At 38.6% G+C, this 15,243-nt stretch overlaps 1 protein-coding gene and 1 long non-coding RNA gene across 2 annotated transcripts in view; one reads left to right on the top strand and one right to left on the bottom strand.

Annotated features, from left to right (window-relative positions):
- The window catches only part of LOC136847186 (uncharacterized), a 46,650-nt gene extending 34,258 nt beyond the window's left edge, over positions 1 to 12,392 (top strand). Inside the window, exon 2 of the long non-coding RNA XR_010855645.1 lies at positions 9,477 to 12,392. This is a non-coding gene — a long non-coding RNA (uncharacterized lncRNA). The remainder of the gene's footprint in view (positions 1 to 9,476) is intronic.
- The window catches only part of row (relative of woc), a 107,340-nt gene continuing 93,241 nt past the window's right edge, over positions 1,145 to 15,243 (bottom strand). Inside the window, exons 24-26 of the mRNA XM_067118623.1 lie at positions 11,000 to 11,187; positions 9,501 to 9,743; positions 1,145 to 2,608 (exon numbers count right to left, since the gene is read on the bottom strand). Of these exons, the coding sequence (XP_066974724.1) occupies positions 2,562 to 2,608; positions 9,501 to 9,743; positions 11,000 to 11,187 (478 nt within the window). The 3' untranslated portion in view covers positions 1,145 to 2,561. The remainder of the gene's footprint in view (positions 2,609 to 9,500; positions 9,744 to 10,999; positions 11,188 to 15,243) is intronic.

The raw sequence follows: 15,243 nt of genomic DNA, 5'->3' as shown, positions 1-15,243 counted from the left end.
GTGGATGGAGATCTGCTTGCTTTAATTAAACAAGTACTTTAAACTGCTCCAAGTAATGTATGCAGCTTGTAACATTTTCCTGGACAGGGCCAGTGCACCATCAGCCTATATAGGAATTCTTGAGTAGCTCAGGTTGTGATCTGTATATATTAATCAAGGGGCTTGAATTACTCTTGTGAAAGGTTACGCATTGCATCTTACTTGAGGGAGATAAATTCATTACCAAAATTTTGTACTGAATTTGAAATTAGCTTTTTTTGTTAATTTTTCATGCTCATCTCTGTCTGAGCATTATACAACAAAACAGTAGAATTCTGCAGTAACTGATCCAACTGCTGAACAATGGAAGCTGTCTTATCAGGCGAAAGTGGAGAATAGAAACACTTTTCTAGTTGGTCAGCCAGATAACTTGAAGACCTTTCAGTGGTGGTTACACAATGAAACGCTGATTTAAGGGCCCTTAATTGATCGGGATGAGATAGCTCTAGTGCTGCTTGGAGGCTCAGATTTGAGGTAAGCTGGGGTGAATGCATTTGGGCATTGTGAGTGATGAAGATAATAGTGTTTAAGGATTTTAACTTTTATCATCTTGTTTATGTGTCAGCTCTTGTCTTTGCAAGGTCTGTGATCTGCTGTGGTTGTGCTATGATAATGAATTGTGTTAGACTGTGCATTTCATGTACAGAATAATTTCATGGGCATCCACTGTTATTGTCATTTACACATGCATGCCCCAAGTTCACTTTCATTTTTTTACCCCCTTACATTGATTGTTACAATATTTATTGTAATCAAATGTAAATGTCAAATGTAAGTGGAATTGGGTACCAAGGAAAACTTTTCCATATTTATATCATTTCATTAAGCTGGAAACCTAACATTGTAAAAGATATTTGTTTTGTGACACCTTAATGTTATCGTACTTGCATGATGTTGGATATGTTGCCACATACCCTTAAACCTTCCTGAAGTGTATGGGTAGGGGTGCTGTATCTGAATTAAGCACCTTCACAGTATATGAGGAGGTTGGTAGCTCAGTGTAAAAGCATTGGTCATGTAATGCAAATGGACCGGATTATTTAAAACTGTATTCCAGATACTGGAATACAGTTTTTGTTGTCAATGTGCTAGGTAAAAGCAAAGATTTTGTTGCAAATCTGGTCTCCTTTATACATGTATTTTTCCTTGAATTTATAAACCATTTTAACATTGAAATAAAAATATATTTATGGTCATAAATGTATATGCATCAAAATAGAGAATGGCACGGTTGGCAATATATGACTACGAATTGAATAACGTCTCAACACTAAAGAAATATTCCTCAAGGTAATGAAAATTTTAGATGTGTAAGCCATATACACTCCTTGAATGTTCTGCTTTCTTATGAAACACGGAAGCTTACCATTAAGCAAAGCAAAATAACAACAAAAACACTGAGTCATAACGATCAGCCATGGTCACCTTTCTAAAAACCAATCTTATAACTTGTTTTTAATACTAGAAAAATAAGAGTTGATATCAGCATTCTTTCTTATATAACTGATGTAACTTAATACATGTTTAGCTATTCAGAAGTTTCTATTGTGCTTGCAACCATCACAAGATGATTAAAACAGTAGGCAAAGTACAGTATATCATAATTTAGCAAACAGAATTTGTAAACTGCTACCTCATACCACAGAGCAGTATTTATTATCAAATTTTCCTTCTAGATGACACTAAAATTAACACAGTCTACTCGAATTTTTGTAAAATGTACTTATTATACAAATGTAGTTTTACCCAGGAATGTAAAATCCACCATGTAGAAAACACTCAAAATCTTTGTAGTTGGAAAAAAAAAAAAAAATCTGCACTATTGTAAAAAAAGTAGTTGCATATAATTTTCAAACTAAAAATAATTACTAGTTTTTGAGCAAAATACAATAACAATTTGGAATTACATACAGCACCAGTTCCAGAAACAACTGCTTGATAAAAAATGTTCTAGAAAGAACTGTTGACTGCAGATAATAGAGGATTCCCCATTATGGACGGTATAACCAGTGTCAAGGTGTACTGATGAAGTTGGAACTCTACGAGGAAGGGTTTCTCCTTCACTGATGATACTTTTCAAAATCATTGTACAAAATAAAAATTACATGCAACAGCAATAGGAGACAGGATCTCTTGTTCAGCGATGATACTTTTCAAAAACACTGTACGACAAATACAGCTTGCAAAAACAAACCATGTTAACACAGTTTCATTCGAATGCTTAAAAAAAAAAAAAAAATATTGACAGAATTTTACACTACAGTAGTGGCAAAACAAATTCCTGTATTCAGATGGATTGATTCTCTTACCCAATATAAAACTTTTAAGGCTTTAAACAATATACAGTATATTAATATACTCCCATTTTTTTTTTATTACTCTTTAGCACAATGCAAATTCCACTTCATCGCCAGCTATGCAAGAATTCCATAATGAAGTACAATTAAAGTAGCCTACAGAATTTACTAACACGATAAGTAACACATCCTTTCGACTCTGATCCTTTCTTACTCTATTTATTCTTATTCATTTAATTCAACAGACACTGGCATCATGGGTGGATCATCTTCTGTAAAAAGGAAGAAAAATGTAAGTATCAATCTTGCTTTTGAGTCAAATCATGGATAAATCACAGTACTTTAATACACTTTTACACAGGCTGTTTATCAAATCAAAGTATAAATGAAACATATATTTGTTGAAAAAGCAGATAAAACATAAATGAATTAAAAGGATGGTGGATCAGCAAAAGCAGCAAACAGAGCAAGAGTTTATTAGACCATTACAAAACATTAAATACTTAAGAGACTTGAGAAAGAGGCAAGGTTAACAATTATATTATGAAAGTACTATTATAAAGTATAAGGACCAGGACCTATGATCTGTTAGTAATTTGAGACACCCAATGCCCCTGTTATACAACAACTGGTTTGTTGTCCCAAAACTGAGTGAAAAATGAGAGTAACTGCTATAGCAGGAACAATGATAGGCCCAAGTTTGGGGAAAAAGGCAGAAGAGTGCAATTATTCATTTGCTTTTCCATTATGGTCAATGGCCAGTAGGATACAAAATAATTTCATAAAGGAATTAGCATCTTAACCATCTGAAACAAATATGTTGGTATAAAATTACATTTTATGCTCTTTACTAACCAGTATGATTATGAATTTGTTACATAGGAGCCACTCTGTATAAACCTTATTTAAATATACTAAGTTAAAAACTTCATGCTATAAACTCGGGTAAAGGTCAGTCTTTCTTAACTATGCCTTTGTGAGTTTGTTACATTACCAGAATTAATGTTACCAATACTTTTCCTTATTTGCTGTGTGTAAAGTTCTATTCATCCTATGGTATTCATTCTGGTGTAATTTGAAAGCAGAATACTTATACTTTATTGTGGCATGTTCAAAGCTACCTAAAGACAAAACACAGGTCAACACAAGTAATTGAAAATTTCAAAAAACGACGAGTCAAAAAGGACTCCTGGGGTTGGATTTTGGGAAAGCAAATCTACAAAATTATGAATGGATGACACCAGGCCACTTTGTGAGCTTGCATGTATTGTGGGATTTTTTCTCTCTACTCTTCTACTCAATGTAAAGTAGGTCAATTTAAATGAGGGACTAAATACGGTTCATGAGTCAATATAAAAAATATTTATGGTAAAAATTTTTTTTTTACTTATCCTGATCTTTTACTGATTTCCTTAGCTTTTTCTCACCTCACTTTCTTGAAAATACAGTGGGTGGTCTCATTTTCTCATGCATAGATGTCTTAGTGTTAGCCAAACCTAAAGGGTAGAACAGATTAGGATGGATGGGAAGGGTTAGGATTCCCTCTCCATCTCATAATCTAGTTAGGCAACTTGTTTTATTTTAATCTTTAATTGTTTCTGTTAGGCATTTTTATTTAATTGTGATCTGATGTGTATAGTTTTCATATGTCCAGTTTTGTTCACTTGTTTGGTGTGTGTGTGTGTGTGTGTGAGCCTGTAGTTCTGTAGGCCAATAATAATTCTCTCCCCCTCTCTAAAGCAGTAAGGAAATATAGGAATGATGATAAGTGTGTCAATAATCTTGACTGTAACTCCTTCCAGCTGATAGTCAGTTTATCAATTCATCCACATATCTAGAATCTAGGATTTCCATAGATCAAAATGCTCTGCATTCAAGCAGGCTTTCATGTGTTTTGGCAACCAGTCAGTAAATCAGTCAGAAGATGAGAGGAGATTTAACCGATACAAATGTTTGGATGGACAGTCAAGTGTACAAAAAACCAGTCCTCTTCATCAAATCAACTTATGACATATACTGAGACATCTTGAGATGTACCATCTCCAGTAAGTTGTCTATATACAACCAGTTAGATTGGTATTCAATGTGTCAGCGTCCTGGCAATGCACTAGGTTTATGTTTTCATCTTTGCATGTTTTAGGTGGCACTTTCTTGCACCAATTTCCATAACTTGTGAGAGAACAGATCCTCTGACCCAGTCTTACAAGTCTAAAAATATAATAATGTACCTTGGGGTTTTGAGTGGAATGATTTTAATAAAAACAAAAGCTTTACAAATCCATTGTTTTTCAAAACCATGAAGGGAATAAAGTGAAACAGTATGTACAACCTTCTGTATTTTTTAAAAATTAGCTACCATATACATAATTAAATTCTGCTAGTTTTTTCAAATAACACTCAAATCCTCAAAACCATCAGTCCAAATTTACCTAGACAGTGGTCATGGGATAAATTATTCAAATCTGATTATGCTTTGGGTTAGGATTTTCTTTTGTATTTATTACGTAGGCATTTTGGCATTTCATTACGTAGATCACATATTGTAGTACCATCTTACTCAATTTACTTTCCTTGAAATTCAGTGAACCCTGAAGTGGAAAATTTTACTTTTCATCTGTCATAATTGCAAAACTCTTTGGATTGCAAGACAAAGAAGAGCCTTCTTTCCTTCTAAAGGTACTTAAATAATTTATCACCCTAGCCTCCAAATATAATTAATATTTCAACCACACAGTTTTAATGTATGGAAATGTATCATATGAAAATTGTTTACAATGTCATCAATATTGCTGTGAAAGAGAACTTTCTTTGGAAGTTAAGGCTCTTTGCTATTTGTAGGTCTAAACTAAAAGGTATAACAATGTAGCACTTTATACAATTTGTAAACCACAGCAATGTATGAAACTTGTATTGAACACTTAAAACTTTACCCTGAATATATATTAGTGTGCAATATATACTGGCACCTCAACTTACCAGATTTTTGATGTACTGAATGCATAGTGGAATTCAGCCCCAAAAATTGTTTCTGATTTTGCCGTAAAGTATGTGTAGCTATTTTCTCTTGAATGTTAAAATTTCTAACTACAGTATACGATACAGTAAAATAATGCAGTGTACCTGCTGTGCATTGTTAAATTTGCAATTATTCTTTAAACATGAAAGTGTTTATTCATCTGAAATTCACATTGAGCAGTTTCCTGGGTGTTTTGGGGCCCGAGGCACAGTCATTGGGGCCCCTCTTATGGGAGTGGGAGGCGGCGGCGAGCAAGCCTTCAGAGGTTCAGAGGGAATGTAAACCCCCTCCCAGAAAATTTTAGAATATGAGCAATTGTAAGATCATTTTTAAAGGCACTTGTAAATACAAATTAAGAAATTTTATTTCAAACAGGGTGCATTGAATAAACTGAAGATCCACTTAATTCATTGAATCATTTGTGTACTATCTGGGTAAATGGGGCCGTGCACAGGCCCTCAGAGGATAATTGACTATAAGTAATAATCAATTGCCTTAGAATGGCCCTGCCCTTGCCCCCAATCAATGTTACCACACCCTCCCTCCGATCCTTCAGGAGGTCTATAATGGACACTACTCGATTGGGAGGGCCCTGAGAGCCCTATTTCTTTTCTTATATATAACATTTTCTACAAAACTGGAAATTAGGGCCCTTTAGTGGCCCTAAACTCGGGGGTCAACAAATGCGCGCCTTGACCATTTTGAGGCCACTGGATTTAGGCTGTCCTGTCATAGCAGCAAATGTTAAATTCACATTTTGGTGCCTGAGGGCGTATTTCAAACCACCCTCCACCCGGGAACACCACGTTCACTTACTCACAGGTTCTCAGATGTGAAATAAAGTGCAACTGCTTGCACATATTTACTGTACCTGTTTTCAGAATGCAATTGCATATGTACTGTACCTGTTTTCAGAATAGGCAACCATACTACTGTAATAAACTGTTAATCAAACAAAGTTCTTATATGAGTTTTATTAAAGTATTTTGTTTCACTTTGTGAGGATGTAATCTGAAACTCCAGGTTAAATGTAGTATAACTGCACTGTGTATACTACAAAATAGGATATCATTGTTAATTGAAAGTATAAATACTGTTCCTTATGCATGCGTGTTTTTTGTGTGATTGTGCCACGCTTCTTGCTTCATTATGCAAGCACATGCTCTTAAATTCTAAGATTTGTGGTAAAAGAAGTGCAGTTGCCTCAGCCCACTATATCCACACACTGTAACCTGGAACATCATTGCTATATTACATACAGATGGAATTTGAAGACTGACTGAAGAATCGGTGTCCACAGTCATTACATCCCTATTGGGGCCTCTTTACTCTTCTTACACAAAATTTACATAACGATTATGGGTAAATTTTTAGATGTATTTAATTATAATTTTAGTCTGTGTATGTGTGCTTGTCTACATTTAGCATTGCATTATGAAACACTACACATTCTGTGGAACCCCTCCCCCTTGTCTGGTACTGTATTTTTTATTGAAATTTATTTAATACAGTATAATACTGAACTTGATCCAGTAATTTAGTGTTACATACATATATTTTTCAGTCTTAGTACGTGTACATCTGTATGTGATAAATGTTTCAAAAACTATGCACATATTGTGGCATCTCTCTCTCTCTCTCTGTGTACATGCACATGTATGCATTGCATTAAAATCATCTCTGCACTTACTGTAGCTGATTGCAGTAGTTATACTTATTTACTGGATATGCTTACAAGATATGTTACATACAAAATATTAAGCAATTTACAACAAAATCTTAAAAACCTTTGTGTCTGTACCCCCTTCCTTTCCCTCTCTCTCTATGGTATAGTATTTTTATAGACATTCATTAGTTAGAGTACAGTATTATACTTTAATGTAGTATTACATACATTTAGACTGAAAAGCTCAGTACATGTGCACATTGTGTTACTTAATACTAATACTTACTGCATTTGCTCGCTCTCCCTGGGTTATTTTCTATAAAAAAATTAAATCTTGAGAAAGCTGAGCAAATTTCCCACTTTCAATCAATGAGAGAGAGAGAGAGAGAGAGAGAGAGAGGAGAGAGAGGGGGATGAGAGAGAGGGGGACACACACAGGAGAAAGAGGGGATGGCACAGGAGAGAGAAAAGAGGGGGAGGGTACTGGAGAGAGAAAAGAGAGGGGGATGCTACAGGAGAGAAAGATGGGGGATGTGCTACAGGAGAGAGATAAAGATGGGGGATGTGTTACAGGAAAGAGAGATTACAGAGAGGGGAAAAGTGCTACAGGGAGAGAAAAAGAAGGGGGGGGATGTGCCACACGAGAGTGAAAGAGATGGGGGAGGTGCTACAGGAGAGAGAGAGAGGTGGGGGGGGGAGGTGCCACAGGAGAAAGAAAGAGAGGGGTGATGCACCACAGCAGAGAGAAAGATGGAGGATGTGCCACAGGAGAGAAAGATGAGGGAGGTACCACAGGAGAGAATGAGATGGGGAAAGGTGCCACAGGAGAGAAAGAGGGGAGGGATGCACCACATGAGTGAAAGAGATGGGGGAGGTGCTACAGGAGAGAGAGAGAGGAGAGGTGCTACAGGAGAAAGAAAGAGGGGGATGTTTCACAGGAGAGAGAAAGAGGGAGGGGATGTGTCACAGGAGAGAGAAAGAGGGAGGGGATGTGCCACGAGAGAGGAGAGATGGGGAATGTAGGCAGGAGAGAGGAGAGAGAGATGGGGGAGGGTGCAGGGAAAGAGGAGAGAGAGAGAGGTGCTGGGAGAAGAGAAAGAGGGGGATGTTTCACAGGAGAGAGAAAGAGGGAGGGGATGTGTCACAGGAGAGAGAAAGAGGGAGGGGATGTGCCACAGGAGAGAGAGAGATGGGGAATGTGCCACAGGAAGAGAGAGAGAGAGATGGGGGAGGTGCCACAGGAGAGAGAGAGAGATGGGGGGAGGTGCCACAGGAGAGAGAGAGAGATGGAGGAGGTGTCACATGAGAGAGAGAGATGGAGGTGCCACAGGAGAGAGAGATGGGGATGTCACCACAGGAGAGAGAGAGAGAGAGATGGGGATGTACTTACAGGAGAGAGAGAGAGAGAGATGGGGGATGTGCCACAGGAGAGAGAGAGAGAGATGAATGCTAGGAGGAGAGAGGAGAGGAGAGAGAGAGAGAGAGATGGAGGAGGTGCCACAGGAGAGAGAGATGGAGGAGGTGCCACATGAGAGAGAGAGATGGAGGTGCCACATGAGAGAGAGAGAGAGAGAGAGATGGAGGAGTGCAGGAGAGAGAGAGAGAGAGATGGGAGGAGGTACCACCGACGGGAGAGAGAGATGGGGAGGTGCCACGAGAGAGAGAGAGATGGATGGAGGTGCCCATGAGAGAGAGAGAGAGAGAGAGAGAGAGAGAGAGAGAGAGATGGAGGGAGGTGCCACCACAGAGAGAGATGGGGAGGTGCCACGAGAGAGAGATGGGAGGTGCCCAACAGAGAGAGAGAGAGAGAGAGAGAGAGAGAGAGAGACATGGGGAAGGTGTCACAGGAAGAAAAAAAAAAAAAGTGGGAGGTGCCACAGAAGGTGCAGTGTTTTGTAACTTATGATAAAGATGTTTAAGGTCCTTGATTTATACTGCATATTTTTTGTGTATTTTACATTATCTTGTAAGCATACCAGGTAGGAAGGTAAAACTACTGCAATTGGCTATGTTTTTATTAGGCCAAACTGTACAATACTATATTGCATGTTCTTTTACAAGCAATTCATTTTGCAGGGATTTCCATGAAATTGGTATATATTTTAAACAATAAAAATTACAAATGCCAGTTGGGATAGGTTTATAACAATTCGTATGGAATTTCTGCACAATATATGCTAAGCACGTTGCTCCAGGATACTGTAAGTTGAGGTGTCACGGTATAATTATGTACACAGTAAAGAATTGAAATATTTTTATGTAAAAGTAATTTAGCTTGGCTACAGATAATTTACTTGCATTTGAAATTTACCAGATATCATTTTACATAACTTTCCATATATAAAAAATTGTTACATTTAGATATAAGTTTCCTCAATATAAAAATTTTGCCTTTAATATTTCAAAACAAACCTGTAAAAATTTAAATATTTAACTAAATACTTGTAAATTATTTCAGTTTACAGGGCAACCTTGGACTCACCATTTTCTTCTTCATCTACATCCATACTCATGGTCATAAAGTGAGTCATATCAAATGAGGGTTCCCCAGTTTCTTGTGGAGTTGAAGGGGCAGGTGTCACACTCCCAGGCAGCATCCTACTCAAACCTAGTGTTGATAGTGCCAGAGCACTGGGAGTCATTGGATCACCACGGTATACCATTGCATCCAGCATTGATGGGTAAGCTGATAAACGCCCACCCTCACACAGCGCAAGATGTCGAGCTATGGGTATAAGATAATTCAAATTATGCTTATAAAACAAGGGTGCAGAAGATTATAAGTATATAGATATCCCTCTTTTTCCTACATCATGTAAAAAGGTACAGTATTTCTTTATGAAGTTGGTCTTGACATTACTGAACAAACAATCAAAATACCATTAGTTGTATTTGTATTAGCCAGTCAGAAACCTCCAGTATACAGTACAACCCTAACATATCAAGATTTCATGAAATGCATGGTAATTAGATGAAAGCAAATTTCTGTGAATCCAGAAATGTTTCAAGTACTCAAAAATCTAAAAATTTTTGAGTATTTTACCATCATAAATTATATGCCGGCAGTCCGTGGTTATTGGCGGCCTTGGTTATCAGCGATCCGGTTTTATGGCGCTTGTCTAGTGATGACGATAACCAAATTTTCTACACCGATTCCTGGTTATCGGCGCTGATAACTGAGGATACAAGCCAATAACTGAGGATCAGCGCTATTATCGCCGATTTTCGGTTATCATCACACTGTCGGGAATGGAACCCCGCCGATAACCAGGGACTGCCTGTACTTATATCATGACAAGTTCTTTGAACCACAGCCATTTTAGTTATACAAAGGGACTTCTCTCCCATAAAACACAACTCATAGGAAATTATTTACTAATGCTGTATTATATAAGATTCTACGGAGTGTTACATTAAGCAGTGACTCGACTAACTACTATTAATACTTATGTCCAAACACGCAGGTGACAGGCTGTTTTGATTACACTGATATACCTCCATACCCATTCAAGAGGATTATTAAAACCTCCTAAGATATATAAAACAGTAAAATGCAATAAAAGCATCCAAGAAACCCCTAATTATGGAAGTTGGCATTGTAAGAAATAGTTTATTCACTTGAATACATAAAAAATAAATCCACCCATATTGTTGAAGTTTCTACACTTGAGTATGACAAATAAATCCACATGTAATAGTCATCATGGGAAAGTGGATGTTTAAAAATACATTTTCAACCTGCAGTTTTCTTGAAAATAAGCAAATAAGCATGATGAGGGAATATATAAAACTGAACAAGGCACTAAAGGTAAGCCATGCAAGGAGTACCAGAAATACTTAGTTCTTCTCAACACGTCGACCATTTGCCTTCAGTAACTATCTATCTATTAAATTCATTGTAATCTTTAAAATAAACTAGAAATTTTAAAATATGGAAAGTAAGAAAATTAAAATAAAGGTAATAACTTGAAATTCACTTACCGAGATGGTTACCACTACGCGTGCTGAAGCCACATATACAGTACATTGGTTCAGGCATAATGATAGGAGGAGCAATTCTGTAACAGCCACTCTTTGATTTTCCATTAGGGTGGAACACCTGTGCATGCTTACTAACCATGTTGCGACAGCAAGTTGAATATGTACATTTTGTGCACTTTTGGTAAGCCCTGAAACAACAAATACAATCATACATTTTGTGCTCTTTGGTCAGCCCTGCAACAACAAATAAACTCAATGTCCTGTTGTAATATATGTAATAATAATAATAATAGTAACCAAATCACAAAACCCATTCCATGTGGAACACACACATGCATCAACTTAAAAATTTTTAAGAAGAAACATCAATGCATATACTCTAAGCCAGCTGACTTCATCAGGCCCCAAGGTGATGCCGCTTATTCTTCTGTGTTGTATAAAAGTGTTTGTTATAAAATTTTTTATTACAACATAAATCATGAATAACCTATATTACAATTTACTACGGAAGACAAAGAAGAAGAGGCCTGGAAGAGAAAGGGAGATGTAGCTGTGGGAAGTTTATTTTCCCAAAGACAGACGATGGCATCGGAAACATACCTTGAAATCATGGGTGCTTCCATAAGTAATGGATTTACCATGGAAGAAACAATCCAACAGACTACACTCACCAGAGACAAGAGGATAACCAACAGATTACACTCGCCAAGACAAGAGGATAAGGATGAATGACCTGGATCCCACCAACTGAATGTATATTACAGTACTTGCTGTGACAACAGATCTGAGTGAATAAACATCAAGGGATTTCTGATTAACATCAAAAAGATAACATCTAGCAAAAGTACTCTGACCACACCATCCCTGCTTTTAATTACGAGAAGGAGCAAGTTACACTTACAAGGCAGGAAGGAGGAGAGGGTTGAGATGAAATGAGCCTTGATCTTGGCAGCAAAAGGAACATTCATGTAAAGCCCAGCTCATCAACTGACTTGTCGCAGCCAATAAAAAATCAAATTCTTAAAAACAGGATGAACCTGATGACTTGTGTGCAGGAACTAATGAGAAGGCTGTAAGGATTCTATGTGAATGGAGATACAACTTGAGGACTTTCAAGGGACAAACCTGACCATCCTCATGAAAAGATGAAAACAATGAATGGATAGCAAAAGAATCAAAAGAGTACGCGTCCCTGAAAGGCTCATAAGGGGGGCCTACTTAGCCTGTGCAGCACTAAGTCATGTCCAACTTGAGGTTTTAACTAAGGTTTTGAGAAAAAGACCCAACAAAATTACCATAGACAGAAATGTTCCCTTCATTTCCCAAGTCTGCCATGCTGGTGAAAGACTGAAGATACATGTGAAATAATAACCTTTAACAGCAGAGGGAAAAAGAACCTAGGAATTTAATAAAATAGTGCTAAATCGTACCGAATGACTTTGCAGGTGGGACTCGGAGCTGGACTCCTACTCTGTAATTTAATAACTGCAAATGTACACTTGACATTCCTCAGGTACACGAAAAAGTCAGTTATCACGGGAACAGAGGCCTTGAGGGGTAAAAGTCAGTTATCAACAGAACAGAGGCCTTCAGGGGACAAGAAACTGTTCTCAGTACCATGCTATGCATTTAGACCTCATTCCTTTGTCAAGTTCAATGGCAGTGGATCTGCAGGGGTGGCAATAGATTCTGCAGTGACCTCTGAAAAGACACTCACTCTCAGATTTTGCTTGTTAATCTCTGTGGGCTTACAAGTGGGAAGAGACCTGGGATAGTCTACAGTGAGCTCCAGAACCCCAGGTACCACTTTTGATGCTATGAAAATGGAGCAATTTGTGTCGTCCACGTATTTGCTATTTGAAACTTCTTTCGACCTGTCTCAGCTGTCCAAAAGGTGAAAATGTGCAAACACCTCAAGCCTGTCCTGAAGTTGGACCATGGCATCTACTCTCCTTGCTACTGAGTCCAGCTGCAGACAGTGGTATAGTAGTAGCCTGACACCCAAGGATATGGCAAACTTATCTAGCAAGGGAGTCCTCTGCATTTGCCACAGAGCCTTGCAGCCAAAAGTTTAGATTAGGCCAGCCTTGTGCTTGTACAGGCTCTTGTTCCTACAGTAGCCCATAACTGAGATGTCTGAAAGAAGGAACCATTCCAACATTAGGATATAAGCACTGTTTGAGCACTTGCCAAGATGTGAACTACCAAAGAATCACCGCAAAAAGGAGACCTCATACCTTTCTGCCCAAGCAAAGATCTCTATGGTCAGCTAAACAAAGCAACAACCCAACAATGTGATCACAAATGCTTGGAGACCTAAGAAGCCTGCCTAAAGCTCTGTTTTTTATGTGCTTATGAATTTCCCTGGACCGATCCCTCTTCGCTCACGCCCGTACTTAAGGTCTGAAAATGCCAGGAGTTTGGGATCTGATGGCATCAATGGGTACTCACTTCAGCAGATACCGATGGTCTAGCCACCAACAAAGATTGAGAAGAATTAATTCCCAGGTAAGGATTCTAAACGATGGAGACATTGGCTGCCTTCCATCACAAGGCTAACTGTAACTGGAGGAAGTGAATACAGAGGTGACAGTGAGGAAGCAACTTTGAGAATGTGACAAAGAAATTTGAATTGATGATCTGAAGGTGAAGAACTCTGTCCTCTGCTTGACAGCCCAATTCTATGATAATGTCTACATATATCCCCATCAAGAATGCCTGTAAGGAAGGGGTCAGATCCAACCCATCCAAGGTGAACTGCTACCCCAGCAACCTACAAAGGTTCAGAGAAATCTACTAGTGTCTCTTTAACTGCTTCCTTTGAAGAAGCCAAGACTAACCAGTCTGGGTAAGCCCAAGGAACTACAGGACCAGTGATGCACCAATATAGTAACCAGGGCAAGTTCATGGTGAAGCCCCAAGGAACAGTACACATATACAATGAAGCACAGGGCCTGGAACTGGAACATGCAGCCATGCCAAACTGAGCAAATATACTTCTTGGAAAGCAGCTGAATCGGTACATGGAAAAACATGTCCACTAGGACCATTAAAGCAAGAAAGTCCCTATGTACTATCCCAACTCTGGCAGAACCTCCTCAATGGCACCCTTCTGCAAAAAAAAAAAAAAAAGAGGCTACCTCCTTATCCGGTTGTAATTGCAGAGTCAATGGCAATCAGACTCAACAATGTTGGTGGTGATGGTACTTGTTACTGAGCTGACCAATTGCAAGCAATAAATGTAATGGAGACCCTCTAAAACTTCTAAAGTTGGGGCCCAAAGAGGAGAGGGGAAGTCAAAGATGACAGAACTTCATCTTAGCTGGGATCTACTACTTGGGGGCTTAATGATAAAACTTACCTCAGCCTCTGGAACAAAGGACAACTTGGGACAATGAAGCTGGGAAGCAGAGCAGAAAATACATCAATACCTCTGAGGGACATAAGAAGAGGAGTGGTGATGATGTGATGCAGAGGATTTGCAGAGATTACTTGGGTTAAGAAGCACAACAGAGCTGGTCAACATATACAAGTTAATGAAACTGGCCCCAGTGGTGGTGGTGATCAGTTTATCCCTTAAGTCATGGACTAGGTCAGCCAGAAAGATAAGAAGCCATGGTATAGGAAACACTCAGGGAGTGAAGCGGAGCTGCAAAAAAGCTGAAAAGGTCCTACGAGGCAGTATCTCTCGTCATCACAATGTTTGCTAACATACAGTTCATGTAGCAAACGTTTAACACTGTAACACAACCATATCATGTAGCAAATGTTCAACACTAGCACAACTTAAGGACAGGATAAGCCAATGAGCACTAGTTACATCTTCAGCCATAAACGAACTAACAGTGAACTGGCAACACCCAACTACCCAGTCATGCCAGTTCAAAAGAGAGCAAAGAGGGATCTCTGGCAATGGGTTCTAGGGCAAAAGGCAAGGGGTTCTAGGCCAGAAGAGGTGAGTCAAGCCTGTAAAGAGAAACCTTGAATCTGATAAAATTTTCCGTCATTGATTGAGAAGCAAAAAGCAAGATTTGGAGCTCATGGTCACATGACTCTTAGCAGTGTCTAGCTTTGCTGGTGGTTTGAGAGGTACTAAGCAAATGAGTGGGAACAGAGTTCAAGGGGGCCAGGATTAAGAGGATGAGCAAAGGCAGAGATAGTAGAAGAGCAACTTGGAAACAAGGAAAGACAGTGAAGTAAGTCACTTGAACGTTCAAGTGGCAGAAGATACAATTTGGCACCTA

Source organism: Macrobrachium rosenbergii, chromosome 16 (assembly GCF_040412425.1).
Source record: "Macrobrachium rosenbergii isolate ZJJX-2024 chromosome 16, ASM4041242v1, whole genome shotgun sequence".
NCBI lineage: Eukaryota > Metazoa > Arthropoda > Malacostraca > Decapoda > Palaemonidae > Macrobrachium > Macrobrachium rosenbergii.
This window is presented reverse-complemented; position numbering and strand designations above follow the sequence as displayed.